The 27030-nt window shown below is 38.5% G+C and overlaps 1 protein-coding gene across 6 annotated transcripts in view; it reads right to left on the bottom strand.

The window, feature by feature from the left end:
- Positions 1 to 27030, bottom strand: part of LCORL (ligand dependent nuclear receptor corepressor like) — a 49755-nt gene that overhangs the window by 19206 nt on the left and 3519 nt on the right. For 2 of the 6 annotated variants that reach the window (XM_054172441.1, XM_054172438.1), the window contains exons 2-6: positions 12135 to 12200; positions 8279 to 8358; positions 7888 to 8017; positions 5873 to 6127; positions 3473 to 3563 (exon numbers count right to left, since the gene is read on the bottom strand). In XM_054172441.1, coding sequence (XP_054028416.1) covers positions 3473 to 3563; positions 5873 to 6127; positions 7888 to 8017; positions 8279 to 8358; positions 12135 to 12200 — 622 coding nt within the window. Of the gene's footprint in view, positions 1 to 571; positions 2054 to 3472; positions 3564 to 5872; positions 6128 to 7887; positions 8018 to 8278; positions 8359 to 11792; positions 11980 to 12134; positions 12201 to 27030 lie in introns of those variants that run through there. The other 4 variants (XM_054172440.1, XM_054172439.1, XM_009910448.2 and 1 more) reach the window with 4 other exon arrangements.

Genomic DNA, 27030 nt, shown 5'->3' with positions numbered 1-27030 from the left:
ATTACAGTTACAGTGAGGTTCTTCAGTAGGAGTGTGACACAATCCTTAAATAAATTTTAAGTAGTCATAACATCAACTAACCAGCACGTTTTAACAAAAGAACCTAAACAAACCCAAACCATTCTCAAGCTCATTCTGTGCACATTATGAACATGCTCTAAGTTGCATTCCAACTTTCTCTTTAAACCTTAATAGTTACCTTATTTGTCAAACTAAAATGGAAAATTATGTTAAAAGTTTAAATTATTTTATGCTCTTAGTATTCCATCTTATTTCATATTTAATAGTTCTATAACTACAGTAATTTCTTCAGGTTTCGTAAGTGTACACTTTGTAAACACCAATTTCCTTCTAAACCAACAACAAAATCCTCTTAAAATGATAAAAAATGCAGTTTATGCCTGCTAAACACACATTTTTAGTACTGAAATATTTTTCTTACTTGTATTGGATATTTAAGATGAACTTATTCTCTTTCACAGAATGTACTATATCCTACTAATACTTCACAATTCCACCTCCTTGTAAGGAACTAGCTTTTTAAAAATAAAAAAATAAAAAAACCCTTGGTTTGAATAGTCTGAGTTACTTACAAATTTATTGCAAGTATTCTGTGAAGTATAAAAGTCTGCTAAACCCTGGTTGTGTATTCCGTACTCAGATGGATTATTGAATGGGTAGAGAGTGGTTCTTCACCAATTCAAAATTATGCTTCACATGACAAATACTCGTTTTCCCCAAAACATCTTTATGCTATTGACTACTAAATAAAACCTGAATCTTTTCACCTATTTATACAAGGATTATATTAAATACACACTATCAGAATTAAGTGAGCAACTCTATAATTCTGTCCACAGTGAAAACCCTGAATAGAACTATTTTTCAAAAGGCATGTATGTGGTTTTTGAACTGTATAGTTTCACGTCTTCTGTCAGAGTGAGCATGTGTATTTCTCACACTGTGTGTGTATACAGACATACACACACACACGCACACAACAATTCGCTAACAAGTATTCTACACAGGCTTGCTACTACTTTTGCAGCTGCCAGTCCCTGAATCTGTCATATTAAATAAGCCAGTATCTGGTAATCGGAGTTTCTTCTTCGGCGGAGTCTTCAACGTTCCAGATCTTTCTTTTACTTTATATTCTAAAGTGCTGTGAGGTACCCCATAAATTCCTTGTGCTTTGGAAACACTCATTTTCCCACTCATTACCATTGCAATCGCTTCTTCCATTATTTCATGATCGTACTGCCGATAGCGGCCACGTTTTTTTCTTGGTTGCTTATTATCTTTACGATCCAAACTATCTTCTGTATTTTCTGAGGTTCCATCTACTGTCCCATTCTTAGCATTAAGACACAAAGGAGAGAGGTCCCCATGCAGAAAGTAGGAGTCAACACTTGAGTGAGTTACAGGTCCAGAACATTCAATTTTGTTCTGTTTAGGGAGTATATTTTTCAATTTTTGAAGAGCTGATCCTTCTAAGACTGAGGAGGTTTTAGAAACGTGGTACATAACATCCAGAAGACCAGCAGTATCAGACTGTGGTTTGGACACAGAACTTATTCTTAGCTGAGGAATTTTTAATTGTACAGTAGGACTTGAAGTTTCATATGGTAGATTTTCACTTTTTCCTTTAAATTGAGTGACCATTCTCTGTAGAGTTAACTGGTGGAGGTAACTGGAAGCTGTTGGGAATTTTAATTCTGAGGTTTCAAGTAGACTGAGTTTACTTTTTTCTGTGCGCTCTGCTTGAGCTCTTGCCCACAAGGCTACTTTTTGTAGGACTGCACAAGTTTCTTTACTGTCTTTAAATGAATAACTATCATTGAAATCTCGAGTTTTGTTTTTAAAAGGTGCAGGCTTTCCTGCTGGTAAGGCTTCTAAGTGGAGAAGTAAAGTTTTTTGAGGTATGCCATAAAGTATGCCTGCTTTATTTATGTCCAGTGCTCCAGACTGAATGTCTTTCAAAGCTTTTGAGAGCAAACCATCTGCAAACTCAGCACTTCTTTCCACATAGTCCTCTCTGTGTCTGTGTAGTCTCCTGGATGGATGGAATGAAACGATGGTAAACTGATGTATGAGAGACTCTCACACAGCTATGGAAGGGAAGGGTCCACTCCTTTATTATACTCCTTGCTTCGGTAACATCACTGCTTCTGATACTTTAAAGCCTTTGAGATGTGGTAGTTAAATGATTATCCTATCAAAATGTTACAGTTCTGGTAGGACAGTGCATCAAAAATCGTACGGTGGCTTCTACAGCAGCCCTTCCAAGAACTTTATATCCTAGCTCAGCATTTGATAATAGTCTCATGTGCTTGCTATATTCCCTTGGTCACATGCTTGCAGAGCAACACTGTTATAATTTTAATTATACAATTAACATTCCGTTAAATACCCAAATCCTGAAGGAGTTTTTGTTAGTAGAAACGTGACGTTACCGCTAAACGAGTAATAAAAGAGTCAACCCCCTCATAGAAAGTTTGCAGCAATAAGTACATAACTACACACAAACACCCCAGACTTACACACGACTAGGCTTTCTACAACAGTCAGAGAAAGTGCTGTAGCTGCCACCGTTTTGGCAAAATAAAACACACTTTAAAAAACACAACAAACCAACAAAAATCTCTAGCCACTACTCACAGCTCTCTAATTACAAAGGCAAATTCAATCTAAAACTTCTTCATATCAGCAAATTAGTAAAATGAAAGTTGCACAACAATTTCAACAAATACTGCTATCGCAGTCCTCTTGGTAGGAAGTTACTTGGTAAGACGTACAGGTGACAAAAAGGGTCCTGCTATGGCTAGTGGATGGGAGGATGCCAAGATTGGAACGAAATCCAACAAAACAATAGGTTTCACTAGATTTGTGGTAGCTTCAGCAGAGGCAGTAACGTTTTTCTTGCTGAATAAAGAAATTTAACCATTTGCCACCACACACCATAGTCAGAACCATGATGTAAGTATAAGCATGATGATCAAGAGCTCTCTCTCTCTCGCACGCTTGCTCTCTCTTATTAAAGAATAAGATAATCATTTGACTTGTTCATGTTAGTTGAAGAATACTTTAAATCTGAATATTAACACGGTCATTTTTGTCCAAAATTGTAGTTTCCCAAATGAGTGCTGAAAGAATATATTTACTTTTTCTTTTACTGTCCTATTGATGTGTTATGTTATCAATTTTCAGTTCACTTTTAGTAACATGAACTAAAGTTTGGTGATTGTTCTGATAACTTTTCTTTAAACAGAAAAAAAGGAAAAAGACAAATGAAACATATGATATATACATAGACACACACTTATGAGTGACAAAAAATCTCTTGAAAGCAAAATAGGAACCACATGTGTGTGTCAGTATATACAAATATGTTATGAACATAAAAACCTGACTTTAGAGAAGAGAAACCTGGATTGTCTTTCACATAAGCCAAAGAGTCCTAAATGTTGCTTACCCAGACACTGAGTTTTCAGAACACAAGGGATCGTATTTCGGTTCTTCCAACCTCGCGCTTTTCTTTGTAGAGAGATCTAGCACTCCATCCCCTGCAAAGAATGAGTAGTAGTGATAGCATCTGTTTAGGGATCTCAAATTTTGTCAGCAAACGTTTGTACCTATGGCACAATTTCAACTTTCACAATGTCAGCTGTCAAATAGGTTTATATGTTTGATTTGTAACAAAAAGATTTATACTTAAGAATATCACACTGTTTACTTGCAAGACAACCAAAGCAATGGCCTTGATATTATTCACATATGTATATTTTCAAACTTTAACAAACAAGCCTGATACTGAAGTTAAAACTGATATCACTAAATCATAGGCTCACAGGGTAATTCAGGCTGTTGGGGATCCCAGGAGTTCTCTAGCTGTCTCCTGCTTAAAGCAGGGTCAGCTAAGAGACCAGACCAAGTTACTGGATGAAGAAGCAGTACCCCAATAAGTGGAAGGAGAGTTTGAGCCCAATACAGTGCTAAGCATATGACACTTGGGTCATTAAATGTTCTAACAGTTTGTTTATACACATTCCCCCTGCTGCCTCCACTACAACTAGACTAGAGAGATGGAAAGACCTGCACAGGGGTGTGAGTCTGCTCTGGGAATTCACTGGCAAATGTTAAATTCAAGATTTATAGCTGGCTGTTGTAGTCTAAGACATACTGCATTACAAACCCTATATATATGAAAAAGATTTAAATACCTTAATCTCTCTATACAAGTTTTTCTTGGACAAAAGTTCGATGGATTTTCCAATAGTTGAGGCTGGCAGCAGAACTTCATTCTCATCCCTGCCCTGTTCACTCTCTGCCTTCCCTTTCGCTTTCGTACATGAAAGATTTATTTAAGCTCGGTGAGGAGCAGAACTTGACTGGGGACTTTGCTCCCTCATGGACACTTTCAACTAGTTATTCTTCATAACTGGCTGTTGAAGCAAGCAACAGGCCATAGTGCTGATATCAAGAAAGTACTTTTCATTGCCCTTGCAAAAGAAGTCTGCTTCAGTACGGCCCATTTATAAATCTATCAAATCTGCAACTCATCCATAGCAGAGAGATGTCGAAGCACAGAGATCAGCACACAGTATTTGCTAAACCTAGGTATGAACTGGCTTCTGCTGACCACGTAGAATAAAAGCAGGAATTCCTCAATTTCTTACTGCTTCTGCTGTTAAAGAGAAAGGATGCTTAAAATTTAATCCAGAATAGGTATGTTCAGCAAGGTAAATCCACGTCAAGAGTTCCTCCCTCCAAAGGATGTGTCAATGAAAGACTACACACAGATGAAGTTCATTTTCTTTCTGATGAATCCAAGTTTCCACAAAAATGTAATTCGTCAGTTCTACTTTTTAAAAAGCTTTTTAAATGTGACATATAGGTAAACATTTCCTTTTGCTCTGTGGGATGATTGGATTAAAATGGACCCTTGATCTGTAAAAGACAAAAGCTGTTTGTCACTGTCTTCAGCAGCGTGTGCCAGCCACAACCCTTACTGAAACTTGCTACTAATCCAGATCAATTTTAAGTCCAACACACTTGTACTCATATAGTTATCAGTTTTGAATAGCAATGTTCCTTGAGGAAAATGAATTATTTCCTTTCTGTAAATGGACTTCCTCTTTTTTTCTAGCTTTACTCAGTTAACAAAGTTGCACTGATCTATAAAGGACAAAGCAGGAAGTATGGAAATTTCCTCCCAAATTAATCTTCTCTTTCTGGCATTCTAACCAGCCTGAATTTAAGAATCGGTGTCCAAGGGCTGATATAAACAGAATGACCTTTGCTCTCTGAAATTCCAGGATCTCTCTTCTCTTAGAAGCCTTCTTAACAGGTATTTCTTCAACAAATTTTGAACCACTGTTACCTGTGAGACACAGGTGAGTTGACTTAGATTCAGTATTCTGAAGCTGGGAAATTCCAGTGCCACAATATAAGAAATGTTATCAGAAAGAATTCAGTTTGGTTTTGTTTGTTTTGTGGTCATTTTGTTCTGGTTTTTTGCTTGGTGGTGGTTGGTTTTTGTCTGGCTTTAGTTTGTTTCTTTAGCAATGGTATTTTTTTGTTTGCTTGGGATTTTTTACCTCTTTTTTTTTTTTAACAGCTCTCTTATAGAGTTTTTCCTGATGATTAAAAGGAAAATCTGTGAGTTTCCTTTAGGTGTTAAGTTGATGCAACACCAAATTTCCTTAAACATTATTTTAATCAAATGGGACAATTTGTTATTTTACCATATATACCAACTACTCCTTTGGAAAGACAAAGCAGAGATGTTTCACCAAGACTTTTGTTAAAGGAGTAAGAAACAATAAAGTAACAAAGGACATCAAAACACAGATAAGCAGATATAGACATTTACCTTGCTGAGTATTCTGCTCTTGATTTCGATTCACAGTGAGGTCTAGAGGGCTATCCTGTTCTTCCTGAAGGGAGTTTTCCGTTTGGTTCATCTGGATACTTTTACATATCAGACCTGGTTCAAAGGATGAACCATTTCTGTTCTCTTGAATTTTGCTACTTTTGGAAATGTACTCAATTGCAAACTGACGGATCATTTTCTTCATTAATTCCTGAGCAACTAGGGGAATGTTAGGATCACAGTTCTGAGGAAGATCTAAAAACAAAAACAACACAGGCAAGAGATGTGTTAAACCCCTCAAACTTAATTACTTTTCTTTACATAAATATATCCCATAAACACAAAAAAGTGTGCAATAAGTACATGTATAATGAACACATTCATTCAGATATTTCGTAAGTTTTTCTTACAAGTGTGCCTAACTGGAGGTCACATAGAAGAACATGTTCAGCACATGTTACCAGTCTTTACCTTATTCCTCTGCCACAGCATGCAAGTAAACCTATGTAGACAGATTAACAATGAGAGTCTGGGAGCCAGAATCTGTTTACTACTGGCAAATGGAGCTTTAATTTGCAGACTGCTCATTTTCAGTTTTGAAAGGAAAGATTTGTAAATAGAAAAAGTTAAATTCATCTATGAATTAATGCATAAAGAATTTACTTTCAGAGAACAATTATAACAAAAATAATTGCAAGTGTAGTTCTACAGATTAGTCCTTTCCATAACATGGAACAGTGAGGCTTTTGAGAAGCTCAGCCTAAAGAAAAGAGTTGTTTCACCTTTACAACTTTATTGTGAAATTCAGTTGCTTGTATTACACGATTTGTATATGACATTTCAAGTAGCATCATCGTCAGTTTTTACATCAATCCTTAGTCTACAGTGGGGATAAGGAAAATATTAAGTCTCTATGCTTAACATTAGTAGCAAATATTTCTTAATTATTATCAGCAGATGGCACCAGATATACTTTGTTCGACCTAAAACGTTTTTATTCTCAAATGTTGTGTTGGGAGTCATGACCATAGCTGCTTACAAAGTTTTAAATCTACATGCTTACATCTGCTCAAACTGTTGTTTTCCACATAGTGGATTCAAAACACAAAGCAGCTGTATTTATTCTACGGATCATGTACATGTTACTTCAAACCCAGCAGAACAATCTCTTAAGTAGACTGTTCTCTAAAAGTAGTTCTGACACTCCTCTAATTTCCTTCAAATCACTGAAGGCCTCCAGGTATTATTAAGAGAAACCTAAATGACACATTTGTATGATATAATCTGGTATTTTCTGCTTGGGATTGTCAAATTGGCAGTCAGAATGCAAGAAAAGGCAGAAATGTAGCTCATATGCAATTCTGACTAATTGCAATGATTAATTTTAATTCAGATCTCACATTTAGGATTAATTGTGTGCAATGAACAATGGAATGGCTGATTTAACTGATAGTTCTGACTTACACACGTGTTTGGCAGGACAAAGAACAAGCAGTTAAAAGCTACCAAAATGGTGCTCCACAGCAGTATTCTATTCTTAATGAAAAGAGACTGGTTTTCAAGAAAGCCAAAATACTGACTTAATTTCTCTTCTCACACAACAGGAAAAAGCAGTGAAAAATCAGCAGGGAATCACAAGCCCTCCTCACATCTTACAATGCTGTTGTGTGGATAGCAGAGCTAAGAACACCTGGTTGCTCACCAGCATGTTTCCTGTATTCGCTCAAGCTCTGCCCTTTTCACAAAAAGGCCATGTTTTCTAGACTGAGCCCACCTCAACAGCACCAAACTGTTGCAGCAATACTCTTGGCTCACTGTGAGATCACCAGCAAGTTAAAGCCAGAATACTGCAATTTATTCCATGCCCTGTATCGTGATTAGCTTAGTTAACCTGAGTGAACAAACAGAAGAATTAAGTTCACTCTCATTTTCTGTTCTTGTAAGCATTCATCATTTTTCCTTCCTTTACTCAGATGGTAATTTTCATCTTAATATAGAAGAGGTACTTCCATTACCTTTCTTTCGAAAGAGTGCATTTAGATAGTTTTCTGCTTGGCATTCAATCTTATCAGTGTTGGACTGGCCCTGAGATGACAGTTCCTCTGTAGGCGTTGACTGTGAAGAACCGATAACTGATGCGCGATCCTAGAATACAGATGAAGACCACAAAATCGTTCAGAAATAAGCCTATTGACAGCAAAAGATACAATTAAATTGTTGAGCTCCTAAGTGAAAGAGAACCACCAGAAAGATATTTACTATAAAGCCAAACCACCTCGCTCCCTCTCATACCCAAAGTAGCTTGCGGCAAAATGCAAAATTAGACTACTTGCAAAACTCAGAGTCTTACTTCCAAAGCAAAAATTGGATGCTGAGGAGTCATGCTGATAACATGTTCATACTTACACTGACTGTTTCTTTGTGTAAATTACAAAAGGAACATTTCTCATCCATAGACCAGTCAGTTAGCTCTTCTGGCTCACAGTCTTAATAGGAGGAAAGAAAGACAAACAAACAACAAGATGTTTTAAACGTGTAGAAATGGAATTTGAGAACAAAATGCACATCCTACAATTCTCTTAGTGAAGTACATCATAATCTAATATGCATTTTTGGTATAACATAGTCAGCAGTATTCAATTGTTCAGGTATCTCTGAAGACTTGTCTGTCTCACATGGCTCAACTTTCAAAAAGATAGAACCCTTCTAAAAAGGTTGGGTGAACTCGTGCATTTTAACTGCCTGCCTGTCATGATTATTGGAGGCATCCGAGTACTGTAAATAAAGCACTGACTTCCACTCAGCATTCCATTTCACACAAGTCTATTAACTTGTAGTAAGCTACAGTAGGAATCAGGATACAGATGCCTTGCCATTTGAGCTACACATGCTGTACTTAAAATCTCTAATTGATTTGATACCATAATTATAGGCAACCTGTACCCTATATTCATAGAATGGCTTAGATTGGAAGGGACCTTAGAGATCATCTGCTCCTAACACCAATCTCTGCTCCAGTGCCCATCACACCTCCCCTCATCTCTTCATTCTCTTGCTGTCTGCAAAGTTGTTTCCCGTTCCCCCTATTCCTGCCCCCAACTGCTGAGCTTTTTACTCTTGCTTAAAAATATTACCACAGAAGGACCATCAGAAATTACCAATCTGAAAACGATTAGGTTCTTCAGTGAAAACATACCCCAAGTATCTCTGTATTAGTATTTAAATCCAGTTTACTGAGCTCTAAAACACTAATGCAGAATTCTGTATTAACAACATGCTATATGCTTCCAGGGATGCAAACCAGCAGTTTTGACAGGTTGGACAGCTGATGATCAAAAATAAACATGGGATTTTTCCTGACTGGAGAGTAAAAGATAATGAGTTATTTTTGCTGAATTAACATAGCTGTCTCCGCCTATTAGAGCTATACCTTTACAGTGTCCACAGATGAAAACAACCCCACACTATGCCCTCATAATAAATTCATACATTCTGTGATTCTATTCTTTCCTAATAAAGTCATGTCTTCAGAGTTTTCCTTGCAGCCACAATAAATCTGCTTATGAACGTGGAGGTTCTGCATGTATCTCCAAGACAGTTTTTGTATTTTCAGATAAATTCTTCTGCCTCGGAATCCGGAAGTTCCGCTGTTAAAAGTCTAACTGAAGAGCAATCCCTGCATGTTGCCAAAAAAGCAAGCCTTGCGAAACATCAGCTCTACAGAACACTAAATATATTCAAAGCAGTATAAACCCTGTACACATAGACAAGTAGTATGCCAGTGAGCTAACAGAACTGCCAGAAGATAGCAGGTATATACCAGTCCAACAGTCTCAGGCCACCACCACATGAAACATGCCAAGACCAGTATTCATTTTTAACTACAAATAGGCAGCCATACTCTCAGAAAGATTCAAGGCACAGGTGGCAGAACAAGCTCTCTTAGCTGCATTCCATTTAGGATCATGATTATCTCCCCTCCTCGTTTTATCGTGCTTGGGCTCAGATGATTTACTGACAACCTGCAATGCCAGCCAGGCCATGAGGAAAAATTAAGACTGAGTTAAGAGCATGAATAATATGCATCACTTGAAACCAGCCATTTAATACAAAGCTGTTAAACCTATTCCTTTTAAGAATAAAATTGTGAATTTTGACAAGTATTGCTACATATTTTCAGTTCTTAAGTCATTCAGCTCTTTCCCAAAACCATTTCTCCCAAGGAGTAATACAGAGTTAATTAAATTAATACAGAGATTCTTGGTACTGAACAGATTCCATGTTTACCTCTTAAAATGTGAAATAGTTGGCTAAATGAGGTAGCTTAAGGAACCTCAACCCTTACAATAATGAAGAAAATTGTGGAAAGCAGTGTCCCAGCTATTTGTCTCAATTCTGAACAAACTGCCCCTTTTATTTTTATACCACTGCTTCCTACTAAGTACAACAGAATATCCAAGGTGTCTATCATGTCTCTTCATCTTTTTAACTTATAAAAACCTCAATGAGATTAGAGATTCCAGTTTATGTATTAAGTACTATGTATCATATTAAATAATATGATTTTCTCTACTCCATTACTTCATATAAGAATAAATATTGCAAAACAACCTAAGAAAAAAAAAATTCATCAGGTCTTGAAATAAAACTTTCATCCTATATAAAGAGGGTTTTTTCCTGGCAGAGAAAGAATAAGAGAGCTGCTGTCCTCCCACAAGGCACTGTATTTCCTCTGTCCATAGGAAGACAGAAGCCCAGTACATAACACCAAAAAAGAAAATGCACACCAATCAGATATTGGAGGAAACAGCTAACGCTTTAGTTAACTACTCATAAGTAGAATGTGAAGAATAACAATTTACATGTCAATCTACTTAGCTGAAAATGGGTATAAGCGAAGGATTAGAAAGCCTTAAGGATTCAAGGACACAAGAAGCCTCCAGTTCATTCAGACCATAACCAAGCTCAGGTGCCAAGATACAGAACTTGACACCTTTGCAATCTGCTTCATAGTCAAAGCAGGCAGGAAAAGAAACCTAGTGCTGAATAACAGAGGTGAGGAGAACCCTTTAAGCAAGTCCAAGGTAAGCCCTACATACACAACCGATGAGAATTTCAAGATAATGGGGGAAAAAGCTACCTGTATCCTTTGCTATGGGTGGTTACTTCAGTTTAACTAGCTTGGCTTCTCAGCAAGCTAGTACTACTCATGAAAATAAGATGTAAGCCAAATTTACACGCTTCTTAACAGCTTAAGTCTGACTAGTGGCAAAAAAAAAAAAAAGAAAAAGCTCTTAACACACCAGTAAGGTAACATTTCAAGTTCACAGTGGCTCTTTCCCTTGAAAACCCAGTGTTGTGCATGACACAGGCCAAGGAACTTGCACCGTATGCAGAGCACAAAACTGTAACCAAGTTAAATCAGTCATTCCAAGCATATTCCAAGCAAATGAATAGTATATGCTACTCTGCCTCATGTACTAGTAGTATCTAAGTTACATGCTTTACAAATGACACTATCAGATAATAAACTCTAAAGAAATGAAATGTTTTAAAGAACTGATAACAGAAAAAAACATTTAAGTCAAGAAAATGAACTTGACAGAAAACTCTTCAAAGCAATGTTGTGCTGCGTTTGCCTTCTTTGCTGATGCTAAAGACTGATAAATCATTTCATGCTTAACTAAGGACTCAGGTGTTATTGTCAACTATTCTAACAAAACCAAACCCACTTGGAATAAGGCTAGGTCTTTTAAAGGAAATAAAACACACTCCAGGCATACACACACTTAAATACAGCTATACCTTTATCTACACACTTATGTCTTTACTATATAAATACATAAAAAGAAAAGAATAATAATATAAATAGCTTCACTTTTTTTGACCACTACAAGAAAAACAAACTAGCTTTTATTACCTTCCTTTTCCCAATTTATGTTGATAGGAAGCTGAGCAGCTTGTCTTTCCTTTCTAAAAGTTGTCCAAAAAATGCAGTAGGAGATGCAGTATTCCAGAACAGTAAATCTTTCTCATGAAAGCTTCGCTAATCCAACATTTACCTGCATAGGAACAAAACCTAGGTACCATTTTACCTAGTGTTTTGCCTATGCACAGTATTGGGAAGAACATGATGAAATAAACATTAGAAAGAGAAACAATTGAAGATTTCCTTTTCAGAATTCAGTATATATACTTTAAACTACCTTTAACTAAAAGACAAAACAATTAATGTCAGTGCACTGAAAGCTGACTCATTTACCTTCAAATAAACTGAGGTCTCTTCGTAGCCTTGGTCCATAAAGCCCTTCTAATATGCTTTCAAAACCTGGAGACAAAAGAAACATTTAAAAGAGTAAATGAAAAATTTCTTAAAATAAATCAAATCCAGTAACACTGGCAACAACTCTCAAATCCTGAGTGCAATTCCAAAAATCGTTGTATTTGTCACACAAGTATTTACTCCTTCCACATAGTACTATTCAAAAGAATCAGATGATAAAAATAAGACAAGGCAACTGCCATCTGCACACCATCAGCCTATTAAGCCATGCCCCAACAACCTCATTAGACTTAAAATAACTGCCACAGAATCTTAAAGGTGGGAGGATTAGCCTGGTAGCTCAGCATCAGTGAAGTACTCTCTCTTACGATTAGCAGCTGGAGGGTAGAGAGGGAAGGAGACCACCTTCAAAATCATAAACACCACATTTACCATCACCTGTAATCACTTTATCTGAGTAGGGCATTTCTTCCCCAAATGCTGCAAATACAGTAAAACACAATTCATTTTGCTTCTGATATCATAAAACTCTCTCTAGTTTTCTGTATCTGCACACAAATATTGTAAAATTAAGGATTAGATAAATCCAATTGTTTTCAGATTTACCAGCTAGTCAGTTTAGGCATTTGGTAGAAATTACACACTGTAACAAGGGAGAAGAGACACAGTGCAAACCATGTTATTAATTAATAAACAAACAAACCCCCCCCCACCAACAACCAAAAAAACCCCAAACAACACAGAGGAGATGCATGACAAGTGATGAAATAGAGTAAGCACTTATACCATCAATACAAGTTCTGTCCAACATCCGAACGGTTTGCAAGTCCCCCTCTTTCCTTCTTGCAAACAAAGAAGATTATTTTCAACTAAGAGGATATTTGAAGCAGTACTTGAAGGTTCTCTTTCTTCATACTCACAACTTGTCTGTGTTAAAGATGTAGCTAGTTACAGTATTCTGCAAACCTGTTTTATCATCACACCACAGAAAAGATCCCAATACCTTCAGAAAACAACTATCACCAAAGGCCATTTATTTGGATCATAACATTTGCTCATCAGATGCGATGCCCACAGACAATGCAACAGACTGCTCTCTCATCAAAAGTGACATTTACTTTTTGGTTTAGACTGTACAGAAACATGTTAAATACCACATTACAATACAGAAGTGGACAAAAGAAGCACTCAACACATTGGTGTTACTCAGCTTAACAGGTCACATTTTGTTAAAATTTATCTTTCCATTTTGTATTATTTTGTAATTTTAATGTATTAATTGTATTTATGTTATTGAATCATCACTGACAATAGGCCTGCCTCATAAGGAAGGCTTCCAACTAGGGTTGCCAGGGAAGGTAGAGACTGAAACTAGAAAGTCGGAGATAGTCCACACAACTGGAGAACTGCAATGGATGGCTACTGGCTTCTAAGAAAGGAGAATGAGGAAGTCAAGGACAATGTTTATACTTTATGCAAAGAACTTGAACAAATGGACCTTTGGTGTGGAACAAGCGACAGGACGTGATTCAACCAGAAGAACATCATGATGAACATCTGTTACAGACTGCCAAATCAAGGCTAAGTAGAAGAAGCCTTCAAAACACAATAGGAAGAAGTGCTGCACAATCACCTGCCTTAGCTCTCATGATCACTCAGCCTGACATCGTCTGAAGTGCATCACGGTAACGCACAAGCAGCCCAGGATATTTCTGTGCTGTTTGGACAACCACCCTGACTGAGGTGGTGGACAAGCTCAACGGGGGAGGCACTCTGCTACTCATGATCAGTGATATGACAGTTAACAGTGGTCTTAGGCAGAGCAGCCATAATGCAGGCCTCTTCCACCCAGAAACCAGTAAATAGCTAAGTGGTACCCGTCACTGTGGAAGCTCTATGTTCTGTTGCATCTGAGCCTAGAGGAAACCACAAGGTGCACTTAGAATTTTTAATACAAGGTTAGTTTATGTTAACAAATGTAATAATTGAACCTTTTCACAATACACACTGAGGTCAGACAAGTTCAGTTATACATGTTTGAATTTTTTTTTTCCTGAGAAGCAGTATCTTCGCAATGCTTCTAAGAAATAGTGTTTAGCCTCACAGCTGATCCCAACTCAATACCTTCTCAAACTGCCTCCTTCTCCTTCCATCCCCACATTCTCTAGGTGATCATAACTGAGCCTGTGAGTATGTTTCCAACAAATGTTTGAATGACTCAGACTATGTGCTAGGAGAACAGCCAAAAATAGGCTAAATATCATTTATTAAATGGAAGCTGACATTTGAGTCCTGCTTTCAAATGCACCACGTGGCAGGTCTGAAGGTAGGAGAGGCAGAGCAGTAATGTATGCACAGGTTACATGAAAATTATTGTTAGCTTTATTACATTCTACTCCATACTAATTTCTTGATTCCCCTAGCCCTGTTTATAGCCATACTAACTCCAGCTTTCAAAAGAAAGTCTGTTTAATAACACCAGAAATATTTCCATTCACCTTTGACACTTTATTCCTTCACAAGAGGTCTTTTTCCTTGTTTACATGTTTCTGTTTCAGAAGTAATCCAGTTTGAGGGCTTCAGACACAACACTACAGTATCATCCTTTTTACTAAAAGAAAATCCTCCAAGCCACCACCACCTTACACAGACAAAGTTTTAATGGAAATGGGACAAGCTTAACAACACCGTTCATCTGATTCATAATTACTGCTCCTACTTTTCTTCTTAGTTCTGCGAAGTTATCCATCAGAGAAGATCATGTTGCTTTCCCTCACTGTGTTGTAAGAAATTCAGAAATACCAGGTGCATGCAAACTAAGCTCTGGTTTTTCCCTTCTTCTCCAGCATATCCTCAGGCAGGCACAGGGCACACTGCAGGCTGCACAGTGCTCTGCCAGACAGGGCACACATGCTTTTTTCCCATGAAATGAGAATTTTAGCTCAAGCACTACAGTTTCAGAAGGCACTGCAGATCTTCAGGCTCTGCGAAACACACCTTTGTTAACCCACCTAACAAAGTTCACAGAACAATACATTGGAACCTTCTAGCTCCTGAGTGCCAAAACCTTAACATCACAAACTTCCATCACCCTCCACTTTGCTGCTTCAAGATGATTTCTGATAGAAGTTCAAATCACTTGTTATTTAGCTTCTTCAGTAAAATTAAGCCTCACCCTTCCGCCTACTTAAAAAGATGACGCTGTTAAGTACTATGCATCAGCAAGGAAGGTTCATGTCTTGTTTTTCAAACATATTCAATATTCTGAGTAAATGGAATTAAAATTACACATTGAAATTACAGTAGAAAAAAATGACACATTCTAAGCAGTGTGGAGTTTAGCCCACTAATGATGCTCTTTAAATCAGAAGTAATGTGAAAGTAGGCTCAGAACAAATGAGTTCAATTCTTAGAGGACTCTAAAATTTAACCAAGGGTCTTTAAAAGGTCGTTAGGAAATTCCAGAGAATAGGATTACATTTAATGAGATGGAGCACAGCACTGCCATGCAGCATTAAAATGAAACTTTCTAGATTTTTATAGTTAGTATTACTTTCATGTCTTTAGTTAAAGAGACTTGATTGAAATTAAGAGTTGAATTTTTGATTCTGCATTTTCCTTTGACCACACACACAGAGTTATGTAGTTTTCATAGAAATTCTGCTCTGAACTCTTACAAATGGTATTTTGAGGTGGCATTTCTTAACCTGTGAAGTCTATTCACAAAGTGTATGAGGAGTCTCAAAAAATAAAGTCACGCTGGAAAGAAATTATGGACAAGGACTAAAAGACAGATCCTGCACACTCTAGTTTATTACCCATACCAAGCAGGTTCACCTTTACTGCCAGCCTCCTTTGTCCTATATGCTTATTTAAGCAGCAGTAACTTCAGAGCAAAACACCCAAACAAGGCAGTTCTAAGCTAAACCTTGCTGATATAACTGAAGGAAATATACAAGCAGTTAACAACATTAAGCTTGGTTTACCCACACCAGAGCAATGACTTAGGAGATTTATTTCCCCCTCCTCCCCCCATTTCCCCTTGATCCCTTCCGAAAACATTTAATTCCAAAAAATCTGCCTTTCTTGGAGCTCATGTTCACTTCTCTTATAGTTTCTCATCACACAACCTCAGAGCCTTCTGAAATATATGCCCTTGTTTTACAGGTACTGCTTGCACTGTGTTCCATCAAATTTGACACTGTAGAAGGCCACTGGTTCCCCTGAAAAATGGTTATCAGTTTGCAGGTTTTACATTTCCAAAGGAAGAAATGTTCACCTACTTCCAAGTGATAGGGAAAAGACTATAAATTGCATCAGAAACTCAAACCCTTTAAAAATACCTGTGTTTATTACTCATCCATCATCAAGCTCCTTTGATATGTCAGACCACACTGAATTTAACTAGATGTCAATATCTCTGTTTCTTCTGCCTTTCCCTTCCACAGGTAGCAGCTGTCCTCTCTGCCCACCCACAGAAGGATTCATGATCTTGGTCTTGTTGACAAAGTCACAGGGGTTTTGTTGTTAGGATTTGGTTTTGCTTAAATCCACTGTAACAGCAACCTGGAAAGGATTTAAAGCACCAAAACACAGACTAAAAAACAAACAAACAAACCAACCCAAACCATAAACAAACAACAAATAACCAAACCCTCCACCCCCTAACCCCCCCAAAAAGGCTCAAAAACCGAAACCAACAAAAACACACCAACAGAACAAGCAAGCACTTCATTTCCTTTGGTAAATAAAGTAAAACCCAACCAAACAAAAAGCCAAACAAACCACAGCAGTAGCTTGCTGGGCAGAACACACAGGACATAGCATGACAACAGAAGCAAGTATTAATCATTTTTTAGTTAAATGCTATCTTTTTCCTGTTCATAATGTCACTTCAGAACATTCATTATTTGATAAAAAGAATGTTAGCCAGGTTCTCAAGTGAAAACCAGCCCATTTCTTTCTTGTAGAAAAGTCTTGAGCCAATTTAGGAGGGCTTTCAAATAGAGGTTGGGTAGGGAGGCAGCTTATGTTTAATACCTTATATCTACTATAGCCTATATAATGCCTATAGCACAAAAGTATTCACACTTCATTCACTCATTTTCTTTACTATATTGATTCAGATCTCTGAGCAAACAGGAACCAGCATACCAGAGATTCCAATGTGAAAGGGAGGAAATCCTCTATTTAGACTCCAATACAAATTCTGAACCATAGCTAAAAGAGATACTTGTCCTTCTGTGCAAACCTTGAGGACGCTGCTGCTGCCACTCAGAAGACGCAGCATAACCAAAAGTTGCAGTGAGACTACAGAACAACTTCAGTTGTAAGCAGCTACTTTTCACTTGGGATAAACTCCCTTCGTTTCAACTCTCCACACGGTGCTGCACTGTGGGGATGCAGGCAGTGATGAAATAGTTTCCAAAAAGAACATATACAGGTATAACAACGAGCTGTTAGAAGCATTAAGCAGAATACAAAGCGGGAGTAGTCTTCCAGTCGGAGGGAGACCAACATTGACCATAACTGAGAGGAAAGACAAAAAGAGGAAGTGTCCTGCCTCCCCTCAATTGTTCAGCAATTTTAAAGAAAAGGGTGGCAGCCAAGGAAAAGATAAGATTTGCAGGTTAAGTAAAGACTGAGATGATCATCAGGTCTGAATTTAGATCTATTTTTCAGGTGCTTAGAAATCTCTAAGAAAAATAAGGTTCAATAAAAGAGGAAACATTGGCACACTCCCAAGTAGTCTTCTATGTCAGTAAGAACGTGTCCTTGCAGACTTACAAGCAGGCAAGCTGACATGACACCTTCTACAGTAGCTTTCAGACACTGTCAAAATTCAAAGTAGATTTAATTTCAACTGTAGTAGCAAGATATTTTGAGAGATTTATGTTAGTTAAAATTTAAAAAGCATCAGCAAAACACTTCAGAAGTGGCTGTGCTGCTCTGAAGATAGTGGACAGAAGAATTATTCTAAGATACAGCTACTAGAACTTAATTTTTGTTCCCTCTTAAAAACTCTTCTTTCTTTGAAGAGTGATGTAATCCCAGGTGTCCCACATGGGCATTTAGATCTGGAATTGGGGTGAGTATCGGTGTTTTTCAGACACTGCAGCTTACCCTAGTGCCCTTTTTCTCAAGGCACCCCATAAAAAATGTGTCTAGACACCATCTCTTACTCAGAATCACGCTGGCAACAGTTTGGGACAGTTTATAGTTTGCCTTCTTAGAGAGAAAATTCAGAGGGCGTAAGTCCCTGTAAAAGAAGGTAATATCCAGCTTGGAAAAATGCTTGCAACTGCCTCATTTGGTATCAGTTTAACTGTTTTACAACATAAGAATAATACCCAAGCCTAAGACACAGAAACAACTGTCACATTCAGAAGACTGTGCCACGTTTTTCTTAACCGTAAGTTTAAGATATACAAGAGAACCTAGTAAGATGTTCACCAAGCCATCCTGTAAAAGCTAAATCCACAGCAAATTTGTAACAGTAACCAGGTCACAACACTGCTGTACTAGTATGCAATATCCAACACCTGAGCAGCATCTGGGAGAATGGCTAGCAGGCAGCTAATGAATAAATAGGCTTGGCACACTTCCTGGATTACCAGAAGCAAAGAATGTGAAGCTTTCTGCTAGGAAGGGAGAGGTAGCTAAAAGCTGGTAGAGAACAGCAGTTACCAGAAATTGCCAGCTCACTAAACCTCCTGGACTGATGGGCGTCTGAGAAACTGAACCACACAGGTCTACAGCAGGGGATAAAGCTGCAAGCCTTCAGGAGTGGTCCATGAAATTGATGCCTGTTTAACAAGTAAGTGGAATTTCCTTTGAGATCCAGAGTTCAGTAGGAACTTTCAGGAAGTTTCTTTTCAATTCATTCAGTCTATTCCTCACAAACTGTTCTGAAATGAACAACAGTAACACGAGTCAGTTACCTCATATTTGTTGATTTCTATTTTATTTTCTTTAAAAAGCTTGAAGTTGACTGAAATCCTACAAGTAGACTACACTAATCTGGTACTTCCCTGAAATCAGCTGACATCTCAGCTTCTGAAGCTACAGAGTGAAAGGTATCTTGTATCTGGGTGCCAAACAACACCACGGTAGGTGAACGATCAATCCTTTAAATCACATTACTGCATTGAAGCATTTACTTCCAAACACTCATTAACATAAAACAGTTTAACCCAAACCAATTTATTAAAAGTACTGTTAATAGTCCTGGACATACCACAATTTCAGCTACACATGAATGCAACATACCTTTAAAGCACCAGTTCATTTAGGTTGGTCACAAGGCTAGGTTTCTGTGTTTTGTAACACCTACACCCTGTATTTGCACATTACATCTTGCTTTCACAAACACCTAGTATTACAGGCTGCATTTGCAGCAGGAGGAAACCTCCTGCAGCACCCAGGGAAACCTCAGTTCCAGCATTCTGGAGACCTTCATATGAAGTTATTTATCTGGTACAAACTTCTTTATCAGTCTCATAGTTCAAGGTCACTCATATCCTACACAAAGAGCAGAACAACCTTTATTACTAATCTGCAAGACTGAGAATGAAGGGAGAGGAAATAATCAGAGTACCACTAGAGATGTACAACTGATGGAGCTGTTGAGTATCCAGCCTGCAACTGTTCTATAAGCCACACAGGAAATAAATAAAAGGCTTTGAGAAAACACATAGTCACTCTAATGCCTTTAAGATACTCTGTTAATATCAGTGATTTCTCAGAAGAAAGACTGAAAAGATGCCAAGAAATTACTTCAAATCACATCAAGTACCAGCCTTCAAAATTCTACTGTATGTGACAACCTGAAGCATAGGTCTTACTGGGCTTGGGCCAGCAAAATCCCTTCTTGAACTGTGGGACAAGTATTCTTTAAGTCACCATTAATTAAGAAGCATAATCAACAGGAGCAGAGATTTCAGCAGGTGAAATTACCCCACTGAAGCACAGGACTGTTTGTCAGGAAACACCACAGCGGGTTTCTCTTACAGCACCTTTCCTGCAGTCCCACTGCAGAAAGCATTGATTAGTTAAATAAGAAATCCACAACCCCTTGAATTTTCAGTTCACTTCCTAAAGGTTTGCAGGACAAGGAGTTCTTGTGAGAAGTTACAGTAATTGACAATAACTCATATATGACTGGTTTGTAGACAAACGCCTTCTCAGCAAGTCTGATATTTGTAGGATTTACTCAGCAGTTTAATGTGAACTCTCCAGCAAACCCCCCAGGTTTGAATCAGAAGCCCTTTTTGAAGAAAACCCCCTGCTCTGTGCAAGTGAAATACAGAAGACACCACATGCAGGAGTATCTAGGACTCTGCTTGACCCAGGTCAGTGCAGAAGCGCAGTTTTTCGCATCAGCACTAAGCTCAGGGCACCCTGGGCACTTCGGGTATTTCAAGAAAACAACTCCTTAAATGAGATGCTTCTCATTTAAAAAGATGGATTTCTTATCAAATCCCACTTCCTGAGGGCAGAATGGATTTGTTAAGGAATCTGTAGAGTTAGACAAGGGTGCAGACAGGAAATAGAACTCTGCAATTTATCCTCACCAGTCTGATGGTCTTGCTGAAGAAATGCTCCCTGAGAAGGTACAACATTTCACATTCCAACAGAGAAGGTCAGTATCAGTTTGGGGAGGGCTGGTTGGTGCTATTTAAAAAGCAGCAAGGAATTACACTGCAGTAAGGCAGATAAGGAAAAAGGTAAAGAAGCCACTCAAGAGCCACCTCACATTTCTCAGCTTCACATTAGAGAGCTGAGAGGAAGAGGAGTCCATGTTCTTGGACACTGCTATAGCAGGCTGGTACCAAGTGCCTATGGCATATATACCAGTTACAAGCTAGGACAGATGTATGAATTGGCTTCTCAAGACAAAACTTTGTCAAGCCTGAGGGGAATTTAAACATTGCATATAAAGGAGTATATCTGAAGTTCTGACTGCATCAGCACAGAATATAAAATCATAGAATAGTTTTGGTTGGAAAAGACATTTAAGGTCATTGAGGCCAACCATTAACTAATTCCTACAGCCTGGTACTAAACCATGTCCCTCAGCATACCTCTGCATCCCTTCCAGGGATGGGAACTCAACTACCTCCCTGGGGAGTCTTTGATAACCCACTCAGCAAAGAGTTTTCTTCTAATTGTGAAGACTCTCCATACAGAAACATATAAACATCAAGAGCTAGGATAAAACTGTTTGTGGAGACAGATACAGCTGTCAGTATTCCTTTGATGTTACTGACAATAAATAAGAGGAAATGTCTGGAAGCAAAGATAGATGGGTGGGTTTATGGACAAGATATGAAAGGACTACTTATGAAAGCTGAAGGATGAAGAGATAGGGTAGTCCAGGAAGAATAAGAATGTTGAAGGAGTATGAACCAGAATCACAGGGAAGGCCACAGTCACTGCATTATTCAACTGGTAGCATAGCAAACTTTTAAGACCGGTTGGCACAGTTGGCACTGGAGCCCCTGTACAGAGCAGTCTAAGGAAGCAGTAGGTCCTATTTTCCTTCCCTCTCATCAGATGGCTAACACCAGAATGACCTACATCTGAATTACAGGTCACAAAGCAGTAGCCATTTAATAATCCTCCCTCTCAGTCAGATTTGGAGGCTTTAATAGCTACCCTTAGGTAAAGTCAAATCTTCCCATTAACTGGGCCTGCTGTTATATGCTCTGTTCTGAAGGAAACAGAGGTCTGCAATCATAAGCCAGAGTTCTTTAAAGCAGTCTTCTATAACCTGCATTACATCAAATCATAGAATTGTTTCAGTTGGAAAGGACCTCTAAGATCATCATGTCCAACTGTCAACCTAACACCACCATGACCATTAAACCATGCCCTGAAGTGAAGTACAGCAACCTTATTAGTTCAGTGAAAATACAGCAGTTCAGTGTTAATCAAAATATGTCCAGCAGTTTTGCATGAGCAGTATTTTAAGCTGGCATTATAAAAGGGTGTAGTGCTTTTAAAATGGAAAATAAAACTTGAAAAGATGTGCAAAGCTTTCTGACAGCAGTTATGAGAAGCAACAGCATTTTCAACCCTAATTACACTGCCCTTTGACCTTTTAGTGACTTAGACTAGAAATGCACTAAAGCTAGTTTATAAAGCAGTAGAATTATGAGGTTGAGAACTATTATTCACATGTAGGATTTTATCTAGCCTTTAATTAATGATTTGAAGAAGCTGGGTACTGTGAAATGGGGAAGATAAGTATTTATCATCTGAAAAGCAAGCACTTTTAGAAGCAGTCAGTAGTATTTTAGAATAAAACAGTGCAAAACCATATTTCTTTTTCCTACCATACAGCTCTTTAAGCAGCGTAATCAATCTCTGGGTGCCACAGAAGCTAGGATGTCTCTCAACTGGAAAGCAAGACCTACCAAGTTAGACAGAAACTGAAGAACAGAGGTCACAGATTCAGTGATCTTTTACCAACAGACTTCATAACAAGAATAAATTTGCTTCTAGTGACATTTACTCAACTCTTACTCCTAGAATACAACTGATATAGAGATGCAAGCCTGGATGGATGTTGGGAACAAAAGAATTAAAAGCAGCAGCTGCCACTCCAAAGGAATTTTGCAAAGAGCAAAACATTCATCTAAGGAGGGGTTAATCCAGCTTCTCAAGACACTACACAGGAACCTGGTCCGTGCCAGAAGTAGAAACAAAGATGACAACACGGGTCTTTGATCTGCAGTCACATGCTGCTGACCACCCTCCATAAAATGAATTCAGCATCTACTGAATCACATGGTGACTTTATACCTTCAAACAAAGTTGGTTGGTAGCTGTATTTATAGTGCCACCTTATTTTTCAGAAGTTTGATATACACAAGTCTCTCAAACTCAGTGTGCCAACCCAACCTACCAAGGTTCCCTCCAAGCACATAGGTAAGTGCAAGGTTCAAGATTAACAAAAGAGTGCAGTCCTGACTGGCACAAAAAAAACTTAAGCTAGTGAGGTCTATAAAGCTCTGGTTGACCTCTACACTTTACATAAACACACTGAACTCTAAAGGTTAGAATAACAGCCTTGTTTGAAGCCCTGATACTTGAGTCATATTCAAGAAGAAGGCATCCATTGTAACTATCTACTCAGAACACCCATATAATACAGCTGAAAAATAAAAAAGGCGAGGGTGGATGGGGGAAAGAGGTGCTCATTTTTCCCATTTTAGCTGCAGGCAGTACAAGCCCTGGCTACTTGCCAGTAGCTGAAACACAGCTCAACAGCCTAAGTATGATTTGATAAATTGATCAGCATGACACAGTCCTGTTATTTTTTCAACATGTATGTTATATTAAATGTTACACAACAGCTGCTAATACTTATTACCAGAGCAAGACAGTTCAGGAGGCTCACCAGTAAACCAAGCCAGAGCAAAACCAACAAAAAACCCTACAGTAGAACCCCAAACCTAAACCAGGAGAGCAGTTTGCTGTTACATCAGACGAGCACCACTAGAGTCAGAACAAGGAGAAAGGTGCCATTGTTAGTTGCACTTGTTGTTGTTAACAATCTGGTTGATTAAGATGCTGTTCTGCTAGTTTGGGTAGCAGCTCATTTCAATGCCCACCCCCCACCAACTCCAAACTTGTTAAAAAAACCCCAACAAACAAAACAAAACAAAACACAACACCGAAGTCTTGTTCTCTCCAGTAATGCTATTTTTAACTGACTTGGGAAAAAATGCAGATATTTGTTAAAAGTGACCCAAGTTAAACTAGATCTAACCTTTTATTTCCTCTCCCACCTGCTCCGTTTCCCCTCCCATTTTCTAGGTTAGTGGTAAGCTAGAGTGGTTTTGCAGTCTAGTTTGAACTGCTTGATACATGAATACCAGTCAACATAAATCATGAAGGTAGATGTGAGTCTAGAAACAGTAAAATTGTGTTATGTATCAGAACAACCCTGAAACTTACCAACCTCAAGCACAAGTTACTAAATACCAACTCAAGAGAAGCCCTGAGACTGAGCTGCAGTGACAAAAGCTATGCCTAAAATCACTAACAAAGATTACAGTAGTTCCTGGAACACTTCAAAATTGAACAGTTTCTACACCAGTATCTAGACATAAGGCACACCAAAACCAGAATCACAGGTTATCAACATCACTGAAGATACATACACATACATGCACGCTCTGCAAGTGTAGCTCTTTTTCCCCTGAGTGCAAAGAATTCCAGCAAAGCATCACTGTATTCTGCACAGCCTATGGATTAATCTGTGCAGAGACACAGCTTCGTCTTGCATCAAATTCTGCTCCCTATACCCGTGCAATTGCAGGTCCATGAGAGATCAGTGCTGCGTCTACTGCTAAACACACAGAACTCTCTTCATCTGTCATTTAAACTAAACCTCTGGGTATCACTAACTTTTATTGTATTTATTCCCCATGAAAAAATTTCTCTTAAGACTCAGACATCAACTATGTCCTCAAAAACATTTATGACAGCAATTACTTCTTTCTCAGAGAAAAGCTGATGACTTGACAGAGACTGTGAGAAGACATGAAGAAGCTGACTTAACAGTAAATATCTGAAACAGTCCAACACAAATCAAGCAAACCCCAAGTGTTTGCTCATGTTTCAGTCTAAAACCAGTTCATGTGGTACACACACCGCAGCAGTTTCCAATGACACACATGCACACATTTCCCTCTTTCATTTAGCCTGCTTAGTTCTGAGGACATCAGGGCTGTGCTCCCTTTCTGGCAGCTGGCAGTGCCATAGGCAGCTAAACCACTCCAGTAGCTTATTTCTGTCATCCATCCTGCTTCTGGTGCTTAGTCCCACCCCTGTCCTTATGCTAGCACCAGCATCCACCAGATTATGGGGTTTTGTTTCACAAGCCCCTAACTACTCTACAGCAGTTGACCAGCTACTCAGTTTAAGCAGATGAGACAGAGGTCTGATGAGAGTGGACACAAGCACACAAGCAGCAGGAGCATGCAGTCGGGATTGTGATTCCTCCATTCTGGTAGTAGTTCTGTCAGACTTGATGCAAGATGGCACTTTACTGTACTCTTAGGTTGTGGGTTTGTAGTAAGTGTTCAATGCTAATGCTGACTTACACACTTCCTTCTGCAATACTAGCTTGAGCTATTCCTCTACACAATATCATCTTTCCCCATTGCATCAATAACTGCTGGTGAACCTGATCTAAATTTAACTCCTGGTCCTCTTTCAATGTTTGCAGTGACAATGATATTACTTCCCTGATATGTTTTATACTGAAATCACTCCAAGAATTTCTCATCACAGCTCCAAGAATGACAGGTCCACAGGAACACCTTACACCACTATTTTTGCCCATCACCCTGGATGATGACATCATAGCCACAGAAAGCTTGTTTGCTGTTCAAAGAAGCTGGAGTGACAAGAAAACAAAGGAGTTCAAAGCAGGTATCATTTTGAAATCATTCTTGCCTACAGTCTGTTCATGGCTTGACAGGTAATAGAGCACCAGGCCATCAAAATAGTCACTAGCAGATAGCCAGGAACATGATAGATGACAACATAATAAACCATTCTACGACTGTATATAGAAAGTAATCTACACTGCAGCAGCATTACAGAAGAACAGAAAAAAAGTGAAGGTAACCTGCTACAAAGTACTTGTACTCCCAGCCACAGTGCAAGACAGAAGGCTTCTGAGTATTTAAAGACACAAAGTAGTTAAGGCAGGAGTGTTGCAAGCCCGGGGATAGTACCAACTGCCGCAGTTACAGCTCTTATGCTGGGAGTGTGTGGGGGGGAAGCAGAATTCCTCTTACTGGAAAGTGCTCTGCACACAGCGTGTTCAAAAACAGTAAGCTGGAACAGAAGTTCAACTATTTAAAAACTGATAATAATCGAAAGTCTATATCCATGCACATGGAATGAGATGCACCAACGTACCCTAGTTCAGAGGGATCAAAAGGTTTGAGGGACGTGCACCAAGCGATGGATTCGCATGCAAGGTTTTGCAAGCTTACAAAAACGGCCCTTTGTCTGGGCAAACAAAATATTGATTTCTTTGAAGTAGCTAAGCTATTTTAAACTTTGATTAAAAATGAAAGCTCCAAGAACGGGATTTTTTTGTTTTAATGAAATTATTTAGAGGCTTTTACATTCTCACAGTATAATGCAATGCCCTAGCAAGGTGATTTCAACATCTATGAATGATGTTACCTGGCAGTTCCCATTAAAAAAATCTTCAAGTTACTGCTCTGAGCTTCACCCACAGGCTACCATGATAACAGTAAACCACATCATCTCATGCTGAAGCTTTTCCTTGCCTGCCAGGAATTACTAGGTCTCTCCTCTGTGGCCATTCATGAGAGTTATGGGGACTCAATGTACTTGCCAACAGCCTACCTGTAAAGTTCAGATGAAATTGGCCAGTGCTTAGAAAAACTGCCTAAAACCTGTTTCTTAAGCCTGATCACAGTACGAAGCTAGATTTTCATAGCTCCATAAGCCAAAACCTTCATAGAGCTACCAAAGCCTCTCAATCCAATGAAATGCATTAAACCAATTCACACTACAAAATTTTAATGAAAGAATGCCAAAGTGCAACTTCTAAGCATTCTGGTATTTACCTCTGTAAGATGTCTGGGGATATAAACCACCACAGAACACAGTTGCTGGCTAAGTTAGATACTTAGCTCTGAGCTTTCTGGCACTTTTACATAAACAAAAATTTAGAACTAAGGTATTTTGTTGGTTAGTTAGGTCACAAAGACTACCTAGCACAAAACACACCAGAGAGTGCTGCTATACATGGTACTTGTTAGCACATATTATCCATGCTACAAGGACATCCAGAGAATTGAGATCTCCAGATGCCTTC

This window comes from Dryobates pubescens, chromosome 23 (assembly GCF_014839835.1).
Source record: "Dryobates pubescens isolate bDryPub1 chromosome 23, bDryPub1.pri, whole genome shotgun sequence".
NCBI lineage: Eukaryota > Metazoa > Chordata > Aves > Piciformes > Picidae > Dryobates > Dryobates pubescens.
The sequence above is the reverse complement of the archived record's forward strand: the minus strand, read 5'-3'. Positions and strand labels throughout refer to the sequence as shown.